The 14,629-nt window shown below is 34.0% G+C and overlaps 3 protein-coding genes across 3 annotated transcripts; 2 read left to right on the forward strand and 1 right to left on the reverse strand.

The window, feature by feature from the left end:
- Positions 1 to 239: 239 nt before the first annotated feature.
- On the reverse strand, positions 240 to 3,753 carry LOC110036790. The gene is given in 2 exon segments (XM_020741318.1): positions 240 to 1,112; positions 1,114 to 3,753. Coding segments are annotated over 2 exon segments (2,916 nt in total). The 5' UTR covers positions 3,336 to 3,753; the 3' UTR covers positions 240 to 418.
- A 6,647-nt stretch (positions 3,754 to 10,400) lies between these two features.
- LOC110036791 (zinc finger protein ZAT1-like) lies at positions 10,401 to 11,123 on the forward strand. The gene has a single exon (XM_020741319.1). It carries the CDS (start codon positions 10,401 to 10,403, stop codon positions 11,121 to 11,123), a length of 723 nt encoding a protein of 240 aa, XP_020596978.1.
- Positions 11,124 to 13,163: 2,040 nt separating this feature from the next.
- Positions 13,164 to 13,694, forward strand: LOC110036792 (zinc finger protein ZAT10-like). Its single transcript, XM_020741320.1, has one exon. It carries the CDS (start codon positions 13,164 to 13,166, stop codon positions 13,692 to 13,694), a length of 531 nt encoding a protein of 176 aa, XP_020596979.1.
- Positions 13,695 to 14,629: the final 935 nt, after the last annotated feature.

Consider the following 14,629-nt stretch of genomic DNA (forward strand, 5'->3'; position numbering starts at 1 on the left):
TATTGGGGTTTTTACGTATCAATCACCCAAAAACCACTAAATCTTTAAATATAATGTAATAATGTGGTTAAAATATAAATTTTAAGTTTAAGTAGCTAAAATGTTATATTTAAAGTTTTGAATGATTGATATATAAAAACCCGAATTTATTCTCATATATCCATCCCCTGCCATTATAAATTTGCACATTTAATTAGTAGATTATTTGCTGTAGTTATATTTTTTATTGTAATGACCGAATTATAAAAATTTGAAATAGACTTAACATAATAATCTCTGCATACATATACACCTGCAAACTTGAGTACAAAACTAGACAACAAAAATTTCAGAACAAGGTCCAGCAACTCATAAATCTGGATGTTCCAACTGCAGAAAATTTCCTCATATCCATTTTCAAATGCTAGAATAAAAAACACTAAATCTTGCTCCTGTATCTGACCAGCTTTGCTAATGTCTCCTGAGCCGCCAAAGTTTGTGCATGATTATGGCCAAGCATTACAGTCCTGATACTAATACAAGTCCTGCATAGCTCCTCACCACTGTCAAAATGCCCTCCCCTCAACAGCAGCTTTGCTCTAGTCTCAAGCAACACAGACTTGAGCAATGTCACCTCCTGCCAAACAAACTCATTCACTCTCTGGTTAGCCAGCAACCTCTTGTTCCAGCACAGAGGTCCATGGCTCCAGTCCTCAATTTGCGACACAAAAGACTTCTCCACCTCCTCAAGCACATTCGTGCTCACTTTCAGCAGCTCCAATGCTGAATTGCACCTTGAAAATGTCACGAAAGATTGAAGTGCCAGTGGAATAGCTATCTTTTTTATGAACAGTACGATGTCGGACGCCTTGAGTTGAACAAGTGGGTGCTCGGACTTGAATCCAAACAGGAGGAACGCGGAAGCCCAAAGATGGCTGGTGTTTGATGTGGTGATCCCCAACTTCCTCACTCCAAGCACTGCGGACTTAGCAGGTAGTGCACCACCTTGTTTCCTAGCAAAAAGTTGGGTGATTGGGTGGAGTTGGATGTAGCAACCTGGCTGCGTTGTGGTTCTCCTGGCCAGGCCTAGCTTGGCAAGCATGAGTGCGGATTCAACTCCACTGCGAGGACAAGCAGCAGCATAAGGATGAAGGAAGGGACTTTCCCCAGTCATGGAACCCGTTTTTCTTCTCAGCGGCGGCTGCGAGCAATTCTGATGACACTGGAGCTGGAGCAAGCCAAGCACCAGAGAGAATCATTCTCAGTGCTAGCCTTTGCCTTCCTTTAGCGTTTTCCAGTACCGCAAAGCTGAAAGCTAGTGTCTTCACGAGGAAGAGATTGTTTTGCAGAAATTCATCATCAATCAAAGAGAAGGAGATCTCATTGAGGGAGATTCTGTCAATGGCTTCGTATAGCGCAGATGGTGACATCTTTAGTTCAGATAGCAGTGAACCAATCAGCCACAGTCCAAAGCACAACCTCCCCAATCTTTCGGCAAAGTTTCCGAGAATCTCAAGCTCCTCAGAAAAATAATCATTCTTCCTCCTCCCTCTGAGTAGCACCAATGAATCTGCCACTGAAAGCGGCGGCAGCTGAATTGGATCAGAGTTCAAGACTTTGGATAGTTGAGTTGTAATTATTACATGAGTTGCTCCAGTATTTCTTGGAATCAAATCATGTAGGCCCTTGCCCTCCCACCACTCCCTTTCAGTCTCGAGATTGTCGATTACTAACAGGAATGGCACATCCCTGAACAATTCCTTCTTCACTCGCTGAAACGTGTCGAATTCCTGCTCGTCAAAGCTTTTGATTCTCCCCTTCTCCTTCTCTGCCTCAGCGCTGACATCCAAACCTAAACTTGTTGACAAGTTCAGTAAGTTCTGCCTGAAATATCTTGCCTCTCCACCAACCCAAAGAACCATCTTGTATCTTTGAAAGTATCTGTAAGCAAACTCCAAAGCTAGCTCTGTTTTTCCTATTCCTGAAACACCATTGATGCATACAACATTTGAGTTTCCATAACCTTTGCCTCCGCTTCGAGATTTCTTATGCTTCGATCGCTGGCGCTGAAGGCTTCTTCCCTTGGAGCCAAGATCCACTACAGGCTCAACCCAAGATTCCAATGTAGGCTCTTTCGATTTTCTCATCTCCAAACAGATGTATCTGCCATTGCTTCGGATTGAATCGCTTTCCTCGTCAGCAAAACCATCACTTAATCCGCCGCCACTGGTGATAACCGGTTTTGGGTACTCGATTTCTGGTTCAGCTTTTCCGAAAAATGCAGCTTCAATCTCAGTCAGCTCTTTCTCCCTCCCTACAAAAAATCGGTTTTGTGGAAATGGCAGCTCCTCTACTCCATTATCTCTCTCTTTCTCTTCTAAGCTCTTCCTTGCAAGTTTCAACCTCAATATTGTCACAGTTTTCATCACGCAACTTCTCCAGTTGCCATCATTCGCTTCGAGCTTGAATTCATCGCCCGTTACCAATCCTTCAAAAGCATCTCTACAGTCTTTAACCTCTAATCTGCCTTCAACCAAACTACTGATCTCTGAAAGCTCCGTATTGAATAACAGAGGGATGAGATTCTTCTTCTGAGCAAAAAACCTTATTTCTTCTACAGTCGGAGGATTGAGAAAGCTAGACGCTGTCACAACAACAATGCCATAAGTTGCTGAACAAATGATTCTATCAGCGATCTCATGGCTCTGACTATCAGAGTACTTTGCTCGATCGGCCACAAAGGAAGCAACGCCCTGAAGTTCAAGCTCTGATTTGAGCCATTTGCAGAATCTAACCAAGTTTTGGCTCTGGCCGTGGAATCCAATGTAGACGTCACAGCTCCTAAGCTTCGCATTGGCGCAAGGAGAACTAAATCCTTTTGTGAAGGGGACTCTTGGGGCTGGGAAGGAGAAGGATATCCTGGGAGCAGCAGCATCGGAGAACTTAGGCCTTTGTTCTATTCGCTCAGTAAAGTCATACCTCTCTGAAGGAGTGTTGGATGTGCTCCGGTTGTCGTCGCCGGAGAAGGAGATAGGTGACGGATTTGATGTCACTGTTGTTGGAGTTGTGTTTGTAGTGGTGGTCGTAGTATGCGTTTCTATCGATTGTTTTGGTGGTTCTACTGCTCTTGGAGAAATATAAGGAGACTGCAATGCAGAAACAAAGGCTGAGGAAGGAGGAGATGGTGAGTTGAGGTGAGGAGTAATGGATATGGAAGGAGAGATTGGAGCAGAAATACTGCCAATAAAGCCTTCCGAAGCAGGGTTTGATGTTTTGATTGTTAATGGCTTTGGATTTAATTCAGAGGAAATCGTCTGAATTTCTTTCAGAGCTTCGGGGGGAGATGATTCTTCCATGGAAGAAGCAAAGACAAAATTTGATCTTGCTGAAGAAGAGAAAACAAAGCAAAAGCACCACCAACAAGAAAGTCACAGCATTTTCATGAGAGCTTTTGCGCCATCAAAAGATGGATGGAAAAGAGCAAATACGAAGTGCAGCAGCTACAGAAGCATGGGAAAAGAGAGGGCATTCAAACTTCAAACATAAAAGTTGCTGGAGCATCAATCAAACGGGGAGCAGTAGCAGCAATGGAGACAGAAGAAAGAGCTAAAGAGGAACACAGTCTTCCATATAATAATCCTTTGAAAGGAGAAAGAGACGGAATCTAATGTTCATGGATCTGATCTGTAAATTGGTTGGTGCTAAATATAAATATAGGTTGCGGGCTTCAATGATTGTGCACTGGTTCAGAGATTGTGGTCTCGGAATATTTTATTAGGCTTCATCCCATCATAGAGATTAAAAATTTCTTATTTATTTATTTTAATATGAATCGCTTGATGGGTGAATGATGAATTCCTTATTTTTTATTTTTGAGAGGAGATAATTCCCTGGCATTATTGGTTTCCTTTAATGAAACGTAGGTTTATGTTGCATCTTCAAACCTGTGTTCTCAGGTCAACTTCTTTATTTATTTTCTTAAGCTTATATATCTTTTTAAAGCTAATTTTCTTCCCGAAAATTTTTATAATTATTTTTAGGTAATCTTGTCATTTATATCTCGCTGTTCTCAAACTTACATTTTCATCTATCTTCGTTCTTTCTCAATGATTTCAAGTAAGAGCGGAGCAAAAGGGAAAGTTATGCGATGGATTCAGGCGATATGAGAGAGAGGGAGGTGGGTAGGGAGGGTTTATGGAAGTGATGTGGAGTTTTATTATGCGTTATAAATGCTTTTCAACACACAACACACAACACACAAGATAATCATAATAAAAAATATGTAAATTAACCACAATAAAAACTTCTTCAGTACAATAAGTTTTCTCCTTTAAAATATCTAAAGCTGTCACTCCTAGAGAATTAAGGTTTACTTTCAATTTTAAAGTGTCACTAGGTTGCAAACACAAGTATATGTATCGCTCAAGTTATAAAGGACTCTAATGGAGTCTTGAGCATCAATCCCACAGGGATGTTAAATTTTGTTTGGAAAATCATGCAAAAGCATAATATTTAAACTATAGAAAACTTAAGTAAGAAAACAGGTCAAAATTTGTTTAATGTCACTAACTAAACTATGTTTACTACACTAAACTCTAAAATTCAAGCTAAATTTACTAAAACTAAACTAAGTTTTGTGACGAAGAGTTCAAATTTAAAAAAGCATCATTCCCCTTACAACGAAATTATAATCAATGAATTATAAAATTGAAGAAAATTATATTGTGTCAAATAGGAGCAATTATATTATTTATCATTTTACAAGTGATAAAGAACATTGGCTAATCTAGTGCTTATTCCCTAAATCCACAGTTAGGCTGGGAAGATACTGACTCTCAGTCCAATGTTCCCACGTTCCCCTCGCTTGAGGGCTAACATCTCACATTAGTTTCCAAACGCTACACCAAATTGGAGATTTCATTATATCACGGTAAAATCTCCAATTTTACGCCCATCAATGAATATTTCTCTATTTATTTGCACTCGACCTTCTGTATTACATTCTCATCTATAAAATCAAATGTGACCCCTTACTTTGTTGTGGAAAGCATAGCCCTCAAGTTTTAACAATCAATTACCCAGATCGAAAAATAAATGAAGTTTGAATCATAAAAAATATGAAATTAAAATATTGCACAACAACTTGATTTTTTGCATAAACATTTCTCTTTGTAGGGAGAAAGACAAAGAAATCTACTTAGAATTCATGAGGAATATACAACAAATCATTATATATATATATATATATATATATATATATACAAAACAAGAAATAAAAGTAAAACACTTAACTCGATCACTTCCCCAAGAAAATCCCTTGAAGTTCTTTTGAATCTCTTTTTCTCTTTACAATATCACTCAAATCTCTCTTAGAAATGTAAAGAAGAAGAATCTCTCACTTTCCCTCTCCTCTTATAAATCTTTGAGACACTTGCAACACTCTCTACCAACTTAAAACTCACGTCTCACACCTTTACAATCAACACATGCAACTTTTTCTGACATAAAAACACTCATTTAAATTGTAGGGACTAATTTCCCAAGAGTCTCCAAATGCACCTCTTTAAAATTTGTCCAAATTCAATGCATTTATAAAAATAACAGTCTTTAGCGCCTAGGCGCCATCTTCTCTGTATTTTGGCGCCTAGGTGTTAGTTCAATATTTGGAAAACGTCACTTTTGACTCCAGATTTCGTACTTTTTGCATTATTTAAGCTCTGAATGCCTAGACTTAGTATACCTGTAAGAAAACATGAAAATATCTTTCTTTAAAATGCAATATCATCAAATATAAGCCTTAAATACATATGAAAAATTGAATTTTTTTTTGTGTATCAAAATCCCCCTAAACTTAACTCTTACTTGCCCTCAAGTAACACTTTTACTACATAAAAAATATAACTTAAGATAGTGAGCATCACTTAAAAACTTCTATAGTTTTTGTTCCATAAAGACAATATTAAGACTTTAGAAAAAATTTTAATAATTTAAGTTAAAACTAAAGATATAAGATTTTCTAGTACATAATTATAAGAGTTTTTGTTTCCTATTTATTTCAAGAATAATTGTAATTCGTCAAATTAAGGATGCTTAGAAGCAGTATATGAAAAAGAACTTCATTAGTAAAGATGTTAATACTTTAATATAAGCTTAGAAATGTATTTAAATGTATTTAAGACTCTTTCCTTAAGTTGATTCAGATGAAGCCAATTTTTTATTAGGCATTTTCTAAAGCTTCTCCTCACACAAACACACACACACTATATAAATAAATAAATAAATATATATATATATATATATGCTTTTTTTTCTTTTTTTTCTTTTCTTTTTTCTTTTTCATGTGAGGATTACTATATTTGGATAACCTTTAATGATTTTAAATTTCACCATCATCTTCTTAAAGTTAAAAATCTAATACATATCTTACTTATAAATGCATATTAGGTTTGAAAAAGAATTTTCATAAAGTCTCAATCCCTTCTTTTTATATAACTGTAAGACTCTCTTAATATTTCCAAAATAAAGTTTACTTTATTTTAAATAGTACACACATAACCAGTGCAAGGAATACTTCTAGTTCATTTGAGGAGGGTTTTCACTTCTTTTCTCAAGGACAAAGATAAATATTTCATTTTATAATGTCTTATACTAATTGTAAACTCATTGTGTATGAATTCCTTTTTTATAATATAATGGATTGTTGTGTCTTCTTGATGCATTGTGAGTAGTTCATTTTCAATTTTCTCTTTTAATGTAGTAGTAGTTGTATGTGTAGGATATTTGGATACATTTAGAATAAGTTTTTATTTATTATTGTGATCGTTTTTTACTTCATGTTTCCTTTACTTATCAATATAGTCAATTGGTATGTTAAAACCTGTTGAGAATCTATAATGATCAAAGAGAACTATGACTTAAACAACTAGTAGAAACCCCATTACACTATTGGGTGAAGGAAAAGTAGTTCATAGGGCAGTGGAAATAGTTAGGGAGATAAGTTCTGATAGGGGTAACTTAGAGTTTTCTAGGGTAACAGACAGAAACACCTACCTAATTAAACCAAACTTTTTATGCACTCAAAACAAGGTAAAGACGAGGAATGCTTCTTTTTGACACTAATTACAATGTATATTATAAGTGTTTTATTCTTGCACAAAATACTTACTTCAGTGCAAAGGGAGGTTATTTTCATAACTTGATCTTTCCCGACATATTTAACTATAGTTAAATTAACTTTCAACTAAATCATTAGGTTTAGTGAAAATTTGGTAGAATTTAACAAGCGCAATTTAAATCGACTTAGCTTCCAAGCCAAGACTCATTATGACCGATAATTCTTCTATCTAATATAAAAGATTAAACAGGGATTAGATTATCTGGGTTAATAATTCTCCTATAGGAGCAAATCCCTATATTTAATTACATCATAATTAACTAAAGTTACACAATAAAACTCTCAATTAAAATCGAGGTTTTGCTTTCAAAAATTTGAAATTTAGTTTTCACGATTGTTCATAAGAAAATCAAGTTGGAATGACTTAAGTATGAACAATTATTTTGGTCACCAAAGGAGCGAAAAGTAGGATATTATTACAGACCATGAGAACCTCAATAATTTTTCAAACAATCATATGGTTTGGCTAAGCATTTTGGCAATGATATTATTCAATGTTTACTCTTGCTATTTATTCAAATTTAGGGCTTACACTTGCACAATATTCGAATCATTCAAATAGCCTAGGAAAGTTAGTTGAGGTTCATGTTGTTTAAGGCTATGGAAAGTTAGTTGAGGTTCATCCTTCGCTTCATGTTTTGTCTTGATCTTCATCTGAAGTTGTCCCTCGCTTGCTTGTATCATCGTAGCTCATTCTGTGAACAACTCCTTCCAGGTTCTTTATTTTAGTGTTTTGGTTTTAGAAGATAGATTTTGAGGTGCTGATTTGTTGTTATCGTTAAGACAATAATTTTTGTTGTAGTACTTCCTCCTAAGAATATGTCTACGTCTGCTAACCTAGGGCTTTTAACAAGGAAATAAATAAATTTTTCATCTTAGGCTTGTGTCCTATGTTTTCTTCTCTAGGGATTTTTTCACAAGCAAGAAGCATAGTAATTAACAAAATAATAATGTTGGATATATAAACAAAATAAATACAGTAAAGTACAATAAAAAAGAAAGTGCGGTAAAAAGAAAGTGGCAGTACGTACCTGTCACCTTCGATGACATTTCAGGAAAAGAAAATTGCAAACATATGAAATTATGTAGTAATATATGAAAGATCAAAACTGGTTATGAGAGTTTAAGCTAAGGGTGGGCTCACACTCAGAACATGTGGCCCTAACAATTCTAGAGGGACTTCCGTAGGCAACCATCGGTAATTTGTGCTTATAAAGTTCAACCTTGGATAGAGGCTACCAGCAAGACAATTAAAGGAGGGTAACTCCTAACCCAATCAATGTGACTAACAAGTGGGCCCGTAGAAAGTAACCCCCAAAATTCTTAATTTATCAAACATATAAATAAAGTTAAATTTTAAGTACTTAGCAGTAAAAAAATATTAGTGTCACGAGAAAAAAAATTTAGTTATATTACACTTGCATTTTTACGAATCAGATGGTCCACGAGTCAGTCACATTGTTATGCTAGAGCTGCCAGCAGTCTAGAAAAGCAATGTTAGCTTCTTACAAAGTGTTGGTGAATAGTAATTTGGATCATGCACCCTCACGAAGTCCTTCGATCAGGAGAAATATTATTCTATTATCCCGTTTCTTAGCACTAGATGTCTTTCGCATCATTGCCCATTTTCCCCAATACGTCCAATCTTATAGGCCAATTCGATAATTCATATAAATATATCAAAATTTTTCCCAATACGTCCAATCTTATAGGCCAATTCGATAATTCATATAAATATATCAACAATTCAAATATTTGCATTCACAAAAATAATTCAAATATTTGCATTCATTCAAATATTTGCATTCACAAAAATAACAAGAATATGAGAATGACATCCCAACAACATCTTCTGTGAGAGTACCCAAGTACTATACAAGTAAACATAAAAATTTAAGTGTAAAATATGTAAACACAAAAGGATCATATGCATTTGCAAATTTACCATTAAAGAATAAAAAAAAGTATCTGATTAAAATCTATGGCCTAAAGATAACAAATTTCATCATCAAACAATAAGAAATTATTTTCCATTTCTTTTCAGACTTCTGCTTTATATAGGCAGAGTTTCAACCCAGGTTAAAACTCAAAATTTATGAACTCTAGTTAGGGTTTCAACTGGCGTAAGACTGTCCATCTAACACCATAATCGGTAAGAGATTAATCAATAAAAGAAACAGATAAGAGTAACAAAAGACTGTGCAAGCAAGGTGAACCAGTAGAATCATATGGTATATGTCAAGCTCCTTGAGTTTTTTTTTTTATTTATTTATTGATTTGAAAGATTTACAAATATATTACTCAATTCCTATGTGTTTATGTATCTAGCACCAAAACTTCAATTTATATGTATTTGCCACCGTATCCATGTATGAGAAAGTATATTTTATCTTTTTAGGAACTGAACAAAGGAAAAAATTTTTTGTAATATGGAAGATATGGGTGGCATAAATGAAAAGTGAAAGTTTAGGTGTTAGATATGTAAATACATATGAATTGAATTGTATGTATGTGAATATGAAACTTTAGGTGTGAAATATTTAAATATATAAGAATTGTGTATTCGGTATGTAAATTTTCCAAGTGGCATTGTCCTCTATCTATAGATATAGATTTCAACACAAACTTCACAGCTATTTTAAATTAAGCTTTCACAAACACAATGGACGGCTATAAGAACCGGAATAATATACTTTAAGGTTTGTTCAAGCAAGTATTTTTTTTAAAATTTTTTTTATATGTACATAGCTCCATTTTATCAAATCCTCATCATAACTGATTAGAACCACAAACTTTCATAATCCCCTTCTAAATCAAGTCTATTACCTAAAATAATTTAATATATGTATTTATGTTTGTCTTAATTTCGGTTGGAATATATGTATGTATTTCGGTAGGACGAAATACATTTCATCCAAAAAAAAAACATACATTAAATAGTCAGTTTAATTAGATTTTTATTTTTAGAAAATAGTATCCTATTAATTCTTGAAAATGAAATTAAAATTGAAGAAACAAAGAAATCGGAAACCTGATTTCATAATTTTAGAATGTTTCCAAACATAAAAGATAGTTTATTTAATTTTTGTATTAAAACAGATTCTCTTAAGATCTAATTTCCAAATATATACTTGTAGAAAGATTAAATAGATCTATTAAAGCAGAGGAACAATCTCGTTATGGTTCATCGACGAAGCCCGTAGTTTTCAGATTTAATCCTACACAAGAGAACCTGAAAGTACTTAAGATGGAGCTTCAGTCATCGGCTCCAATGCTGGAATCTGTTGAGAAGAAAGATATCTCCTTGAAAATTCGAACCAAACTTCACCGATCCGAAAAGAATGCTTCTTCTTCTTTGAGTTGCAATGATTGCACTGAGTGTGAGATGTCTTTTTCCTCCACAAAAGCCTTGTTTGGACACTTAAGAATTCATCGGAAAAGTAACAGGGGAGTCGGAAAGCACTCTCTTTTACGTTTGGGGCAAGCAAAGAAAGGCGAAGATGTCTTAGCAGCCTGCAATCTCCTGGAGATGAGACAGTTGAAGTCTGAAACTGCCATCAACGACGCAAAACTGGGCCAACTTAGATGGGTTTGTGCCAAGATAGAGAGGGAGAGGAGGAAGAAGATGAAGGAAACGGTGTCAAAGCACTCCGATAACAATTTGGACATAACTTGTCGGATGGTCTCACTCACACCATCGATGCTGGCCTTACATGAGCACAGCGTCGACCAACGCATGACGAGTAATAGCAATGAAGGAGTGAAAATCATGGCAGAAGTTGGGGCTATGGAGGTTGAGATGCATCAGTGTGATAAGTGTGATAAAAGCTTCAGCTCTGGGCAGGCATTGGGTGGGCACAAACGTGCGCATTATACTGGCCCTCCGCTGTGCCGCCCGGGGAGAGATGGGAGCTTGTCGGCTGTAGCGGTGGCTGAGAGAGTGCTGGTTCACCACATCGATCTTAATTAGCTAGCAAAAGTCTTCTCTTGTTTGTCCCTTGTGTGTTTCTATTCAATGAGAGTTACTTTCTCATGAATGTGTAAAATAAATAAAGAATTTGTTTCTTCATTGAAATGTGTAAAATAAATAAAGAATTTGTTTCTTCATTTTTTTTTTCTCTCTCAAATCAAATGTGTTTGTTGTTCAAGGATTTACAACATGAAAAAAATAACGTCGGATGCATTAACGGCTAAGATAGTCAGATGAATCCCAAAAAAGGAATTATCCCAATAAAAAAGATTAAAATTGTAATTAGAAAGCAAGCATGTTAGTTTTGATGATATTTATATGATTTACTAATAATTTAATTAAAATACATTTTTGTGTTGCATTATCTGGTAAAATAATTAAATTTATAAATTAATTTGTTTTTGACAACCTATAAGAGGAATGCTTTCATGAGGTTAGTTTAGAGATTCATAATTGAAAATTATTATGAAAATTCTAAAAAATTTCAGCTCAATATCCTTATAACTAATTTATAATAACAGAGAAAAGGTAATTCCAATTTAGTCGTTGTAGACCCACATTGCAATTGATCTAAATTTGCTTGTTTGGGCGTTGGAAATGTAAATGCTCCAAAATTTTAAATAATGTTAATCCTAAATAATTAAATTTTAATGGCTTAAATATATTTTATATTAATACCTTTTACATAATTCAGTCGCGGTCTATGTTTTCTCTTCTCCGGCGACCCGTTTCCTTGCTATTAATAGCGAAAGAATTTTGCTTTTACTCCCTCGCAGTGGAGTAGGAGCAAAATTTGCCAAGTCCTTTAAATGGTAAGTAGATCTTTTAATCCAACCAAGACTATATAACGGTCTTTTAATTAGAGTTTGGAGTTTGAGATGAAATTCGAATTTAATAAACTCGGAAATAGAAAACTTAATTTTATATTTTTAGAATGTTTCTAAAATAAAAACAAAGTTGAATTTATTTTTTAATTGGTTTAGATTCTATTTCAGATTTAGTTTCCTATTTTATCCTAATATGAAGATAATTCCATCTTTATAAAATAGGTGGCTCGGTTTTGAAATAGTTCTCAACTCACTTGCTTCACTTCTATGCTTCACTCACATTCGCTCACTTATAGATAACTATCTGGAGGAATCCTACAAACCTGGTATGGAGCTCCATTCGACAACGTCACCGCAACAATCGGAGGAACGAAAAGAGAATGCCTCCTCTTTGATGATATTTATTTGATTAATTAATAATTTAACAATAGTAAATTTGGCATATTATTATTTAATAAACTAACTAATTTTTATAAATTACATTTTCTTAAACAATGTAGTAGAAACATCTTTTCGTTAAACTAGTTTGTGAATTAAATTAGGTAATCAATTAATTTTTTTTTCTTAATATTATATATTTTAAAGTATTTTAGTCTTGTTAGTTGAGCCTTGAAGGTATACTTAACTAATGAATTTTATAGACTCAATAGTGAAAGGCGATAATTTCATACCTGGAATTCAAAATGATCAAATAACTTAATCCAATTTCATAAAAATAATTAAATGTCTAAAGAACAATTGTTAATTCTGTTTTGCGTTTGATTAAGCTCCAACACAAATGATTAATTTTGCAAATTATGAATTATACATAAATAACTTTAATAAAGTTTTTAAACAAGTTTCCATTAGACAAAATTTATTTCATCCAACGAAACTTATAAGCACGGTATTCTAGTTAGAGTTTGATAAAACAGAAAGACTTATCCAGATGATTGTTCAAAATGAAATTCAAATTTAATAACTGAGAAGTCGAAAAGCTAATTTGGTATTTTTAGAATGTTTCCAAAATTAAAACAAGTTGATTTAATTTTTGGATTGATTCAGATTATGTTCAGATCTAGTTTCCTAATTTATTCTAATATGAGGATGAAGCTCATCTATAAAAGAAGAGGATTGATCTTGAAATAGTTCATTCACTTACCCCGCTGCTTCTCTCACAGATCGCTACTCTCAGGAGGAATCCTACGATCGTTGCAGTTTGATTAAAGGAGAAATGTTATTTTCCTCTAGAACTCATGGGGAAAGCAACCATGGAGCCGGAAAAACATCTTTTTCAAATTTCAAACAAGCTAAGCATGCCGATGTTAAAGCAGCTTGCATTCTCATGGCGTTAAGAAGGTCGAATTCCGAAACTGACATCGATGATGCAAAGCGCAGCAAATTGATATGGATTTGCTCCAAGATAGAGAGGCAGAGGAAAACAACGAAAGTCATGACGATGAATCATTCTGATAATTATCACGAAATGCTTTGTCAGACTTTGGCACCACCAATGCTGCCGTCGGGAAGTCAAAGCATCAACCAATGCCTGTTAAATAATAGCAATGAGGAAATGAATGTTGGCTCGGGGGTGGAGAAGGTCGCATTGCCATTGTTGGCGGCTGTTGGGGCTGCCGTGGTAGAAACGTATCCGTGTGATCAATGCAATAAAGTGTTCAAATCTGGACAAGCGTTGGGTGGGCACAAGCGTGCGCATTATACAGGGCCTCCATTGTGTCGTCGGGGAAGCAACGAAAGTTGCTAGCAACGGTGGTGAAGAAGTAAGTGGTGGTTCAAGACTTCGATCTTAATGAGTATGGTGAAGAAGTGTTTCTCTTGAATTGTTGCTCTCCTTATGTGTTTCTATGTAATCGAAGTTGTTATGGTCTTCTTTTTCAACATGCAAAATAAATAAAAAATTCTTTTCTTCATCTTCTTTCTCCTTAAATCCATGGAAGATTTATATGCATATCACTTAATTTTTATGTATTTACATATCTAACATTTAAACATTAATTTTATTTAATTATTAGTTAAATTTATAATATTTTTGATGTTTTATGGACGATTTGGGTTGTATGAATGTAAAATTTAAAGCCTAGGTGTTGGATAAAAAATATATATGTGAGAATCGGTGGTATGCTTAAAACGGCTCCTAAATCCATTTGTGTTTTAGTGGAGTGACACCAGCACCACCCCGTGTCCCATCATTCTTTTAAAAAAAAATTATTAGAAAATAGCAATTAAGAAGAAGAATATTATCATTAAATTATTTTGAAGGATTATAATTTGAGGAAAGATCACAAGCGTATTATTCAATAGAAAAAGCATGTCTTTCATTAAGGATATTTCTATTTAGCATTTGAATTAAAACTTATTTTTATAATTTAAAAGAGTAGACTTATAAATTATTTTAAAAATGATTAGCACGATAACAAATCTTTGCGAATTAAATTGAGTGTTATTTAGGATTTATTTATTAATATTAAATAGTTAAATAAAACGAACCTGGCAATAAATAAAATACTTTACATGATCAAAATGACTAAGTTGAGCTCTTAAATAATGAATCAAACAATTTTATAATTTTCTATCTTTATTAGTCAAAGCAAAAATTTTGACAACTGGAATCCAATATGCCTAAGAGCTCATAAATCCAATTTCGTAAAGATAAAAAATAATTAAGAATTAAATGTGTCA

The sequence above is a fragment of the Phalaenopsis equestris genome, unplaced genomic scaffold, assembly GCF_001263595.1.
Source record: "Phalaenopsis equestris unplaced genomic scaffold, ASM126359v1 Scaffold210921, whole genome shotgun sequence".
NCBI lineage: Eukaryota > Viridiplantae > Streptophyta > Magnoliopsida > Asparagales > Orchidaceae > Phalaenopsis > Phalaenopsis equestris.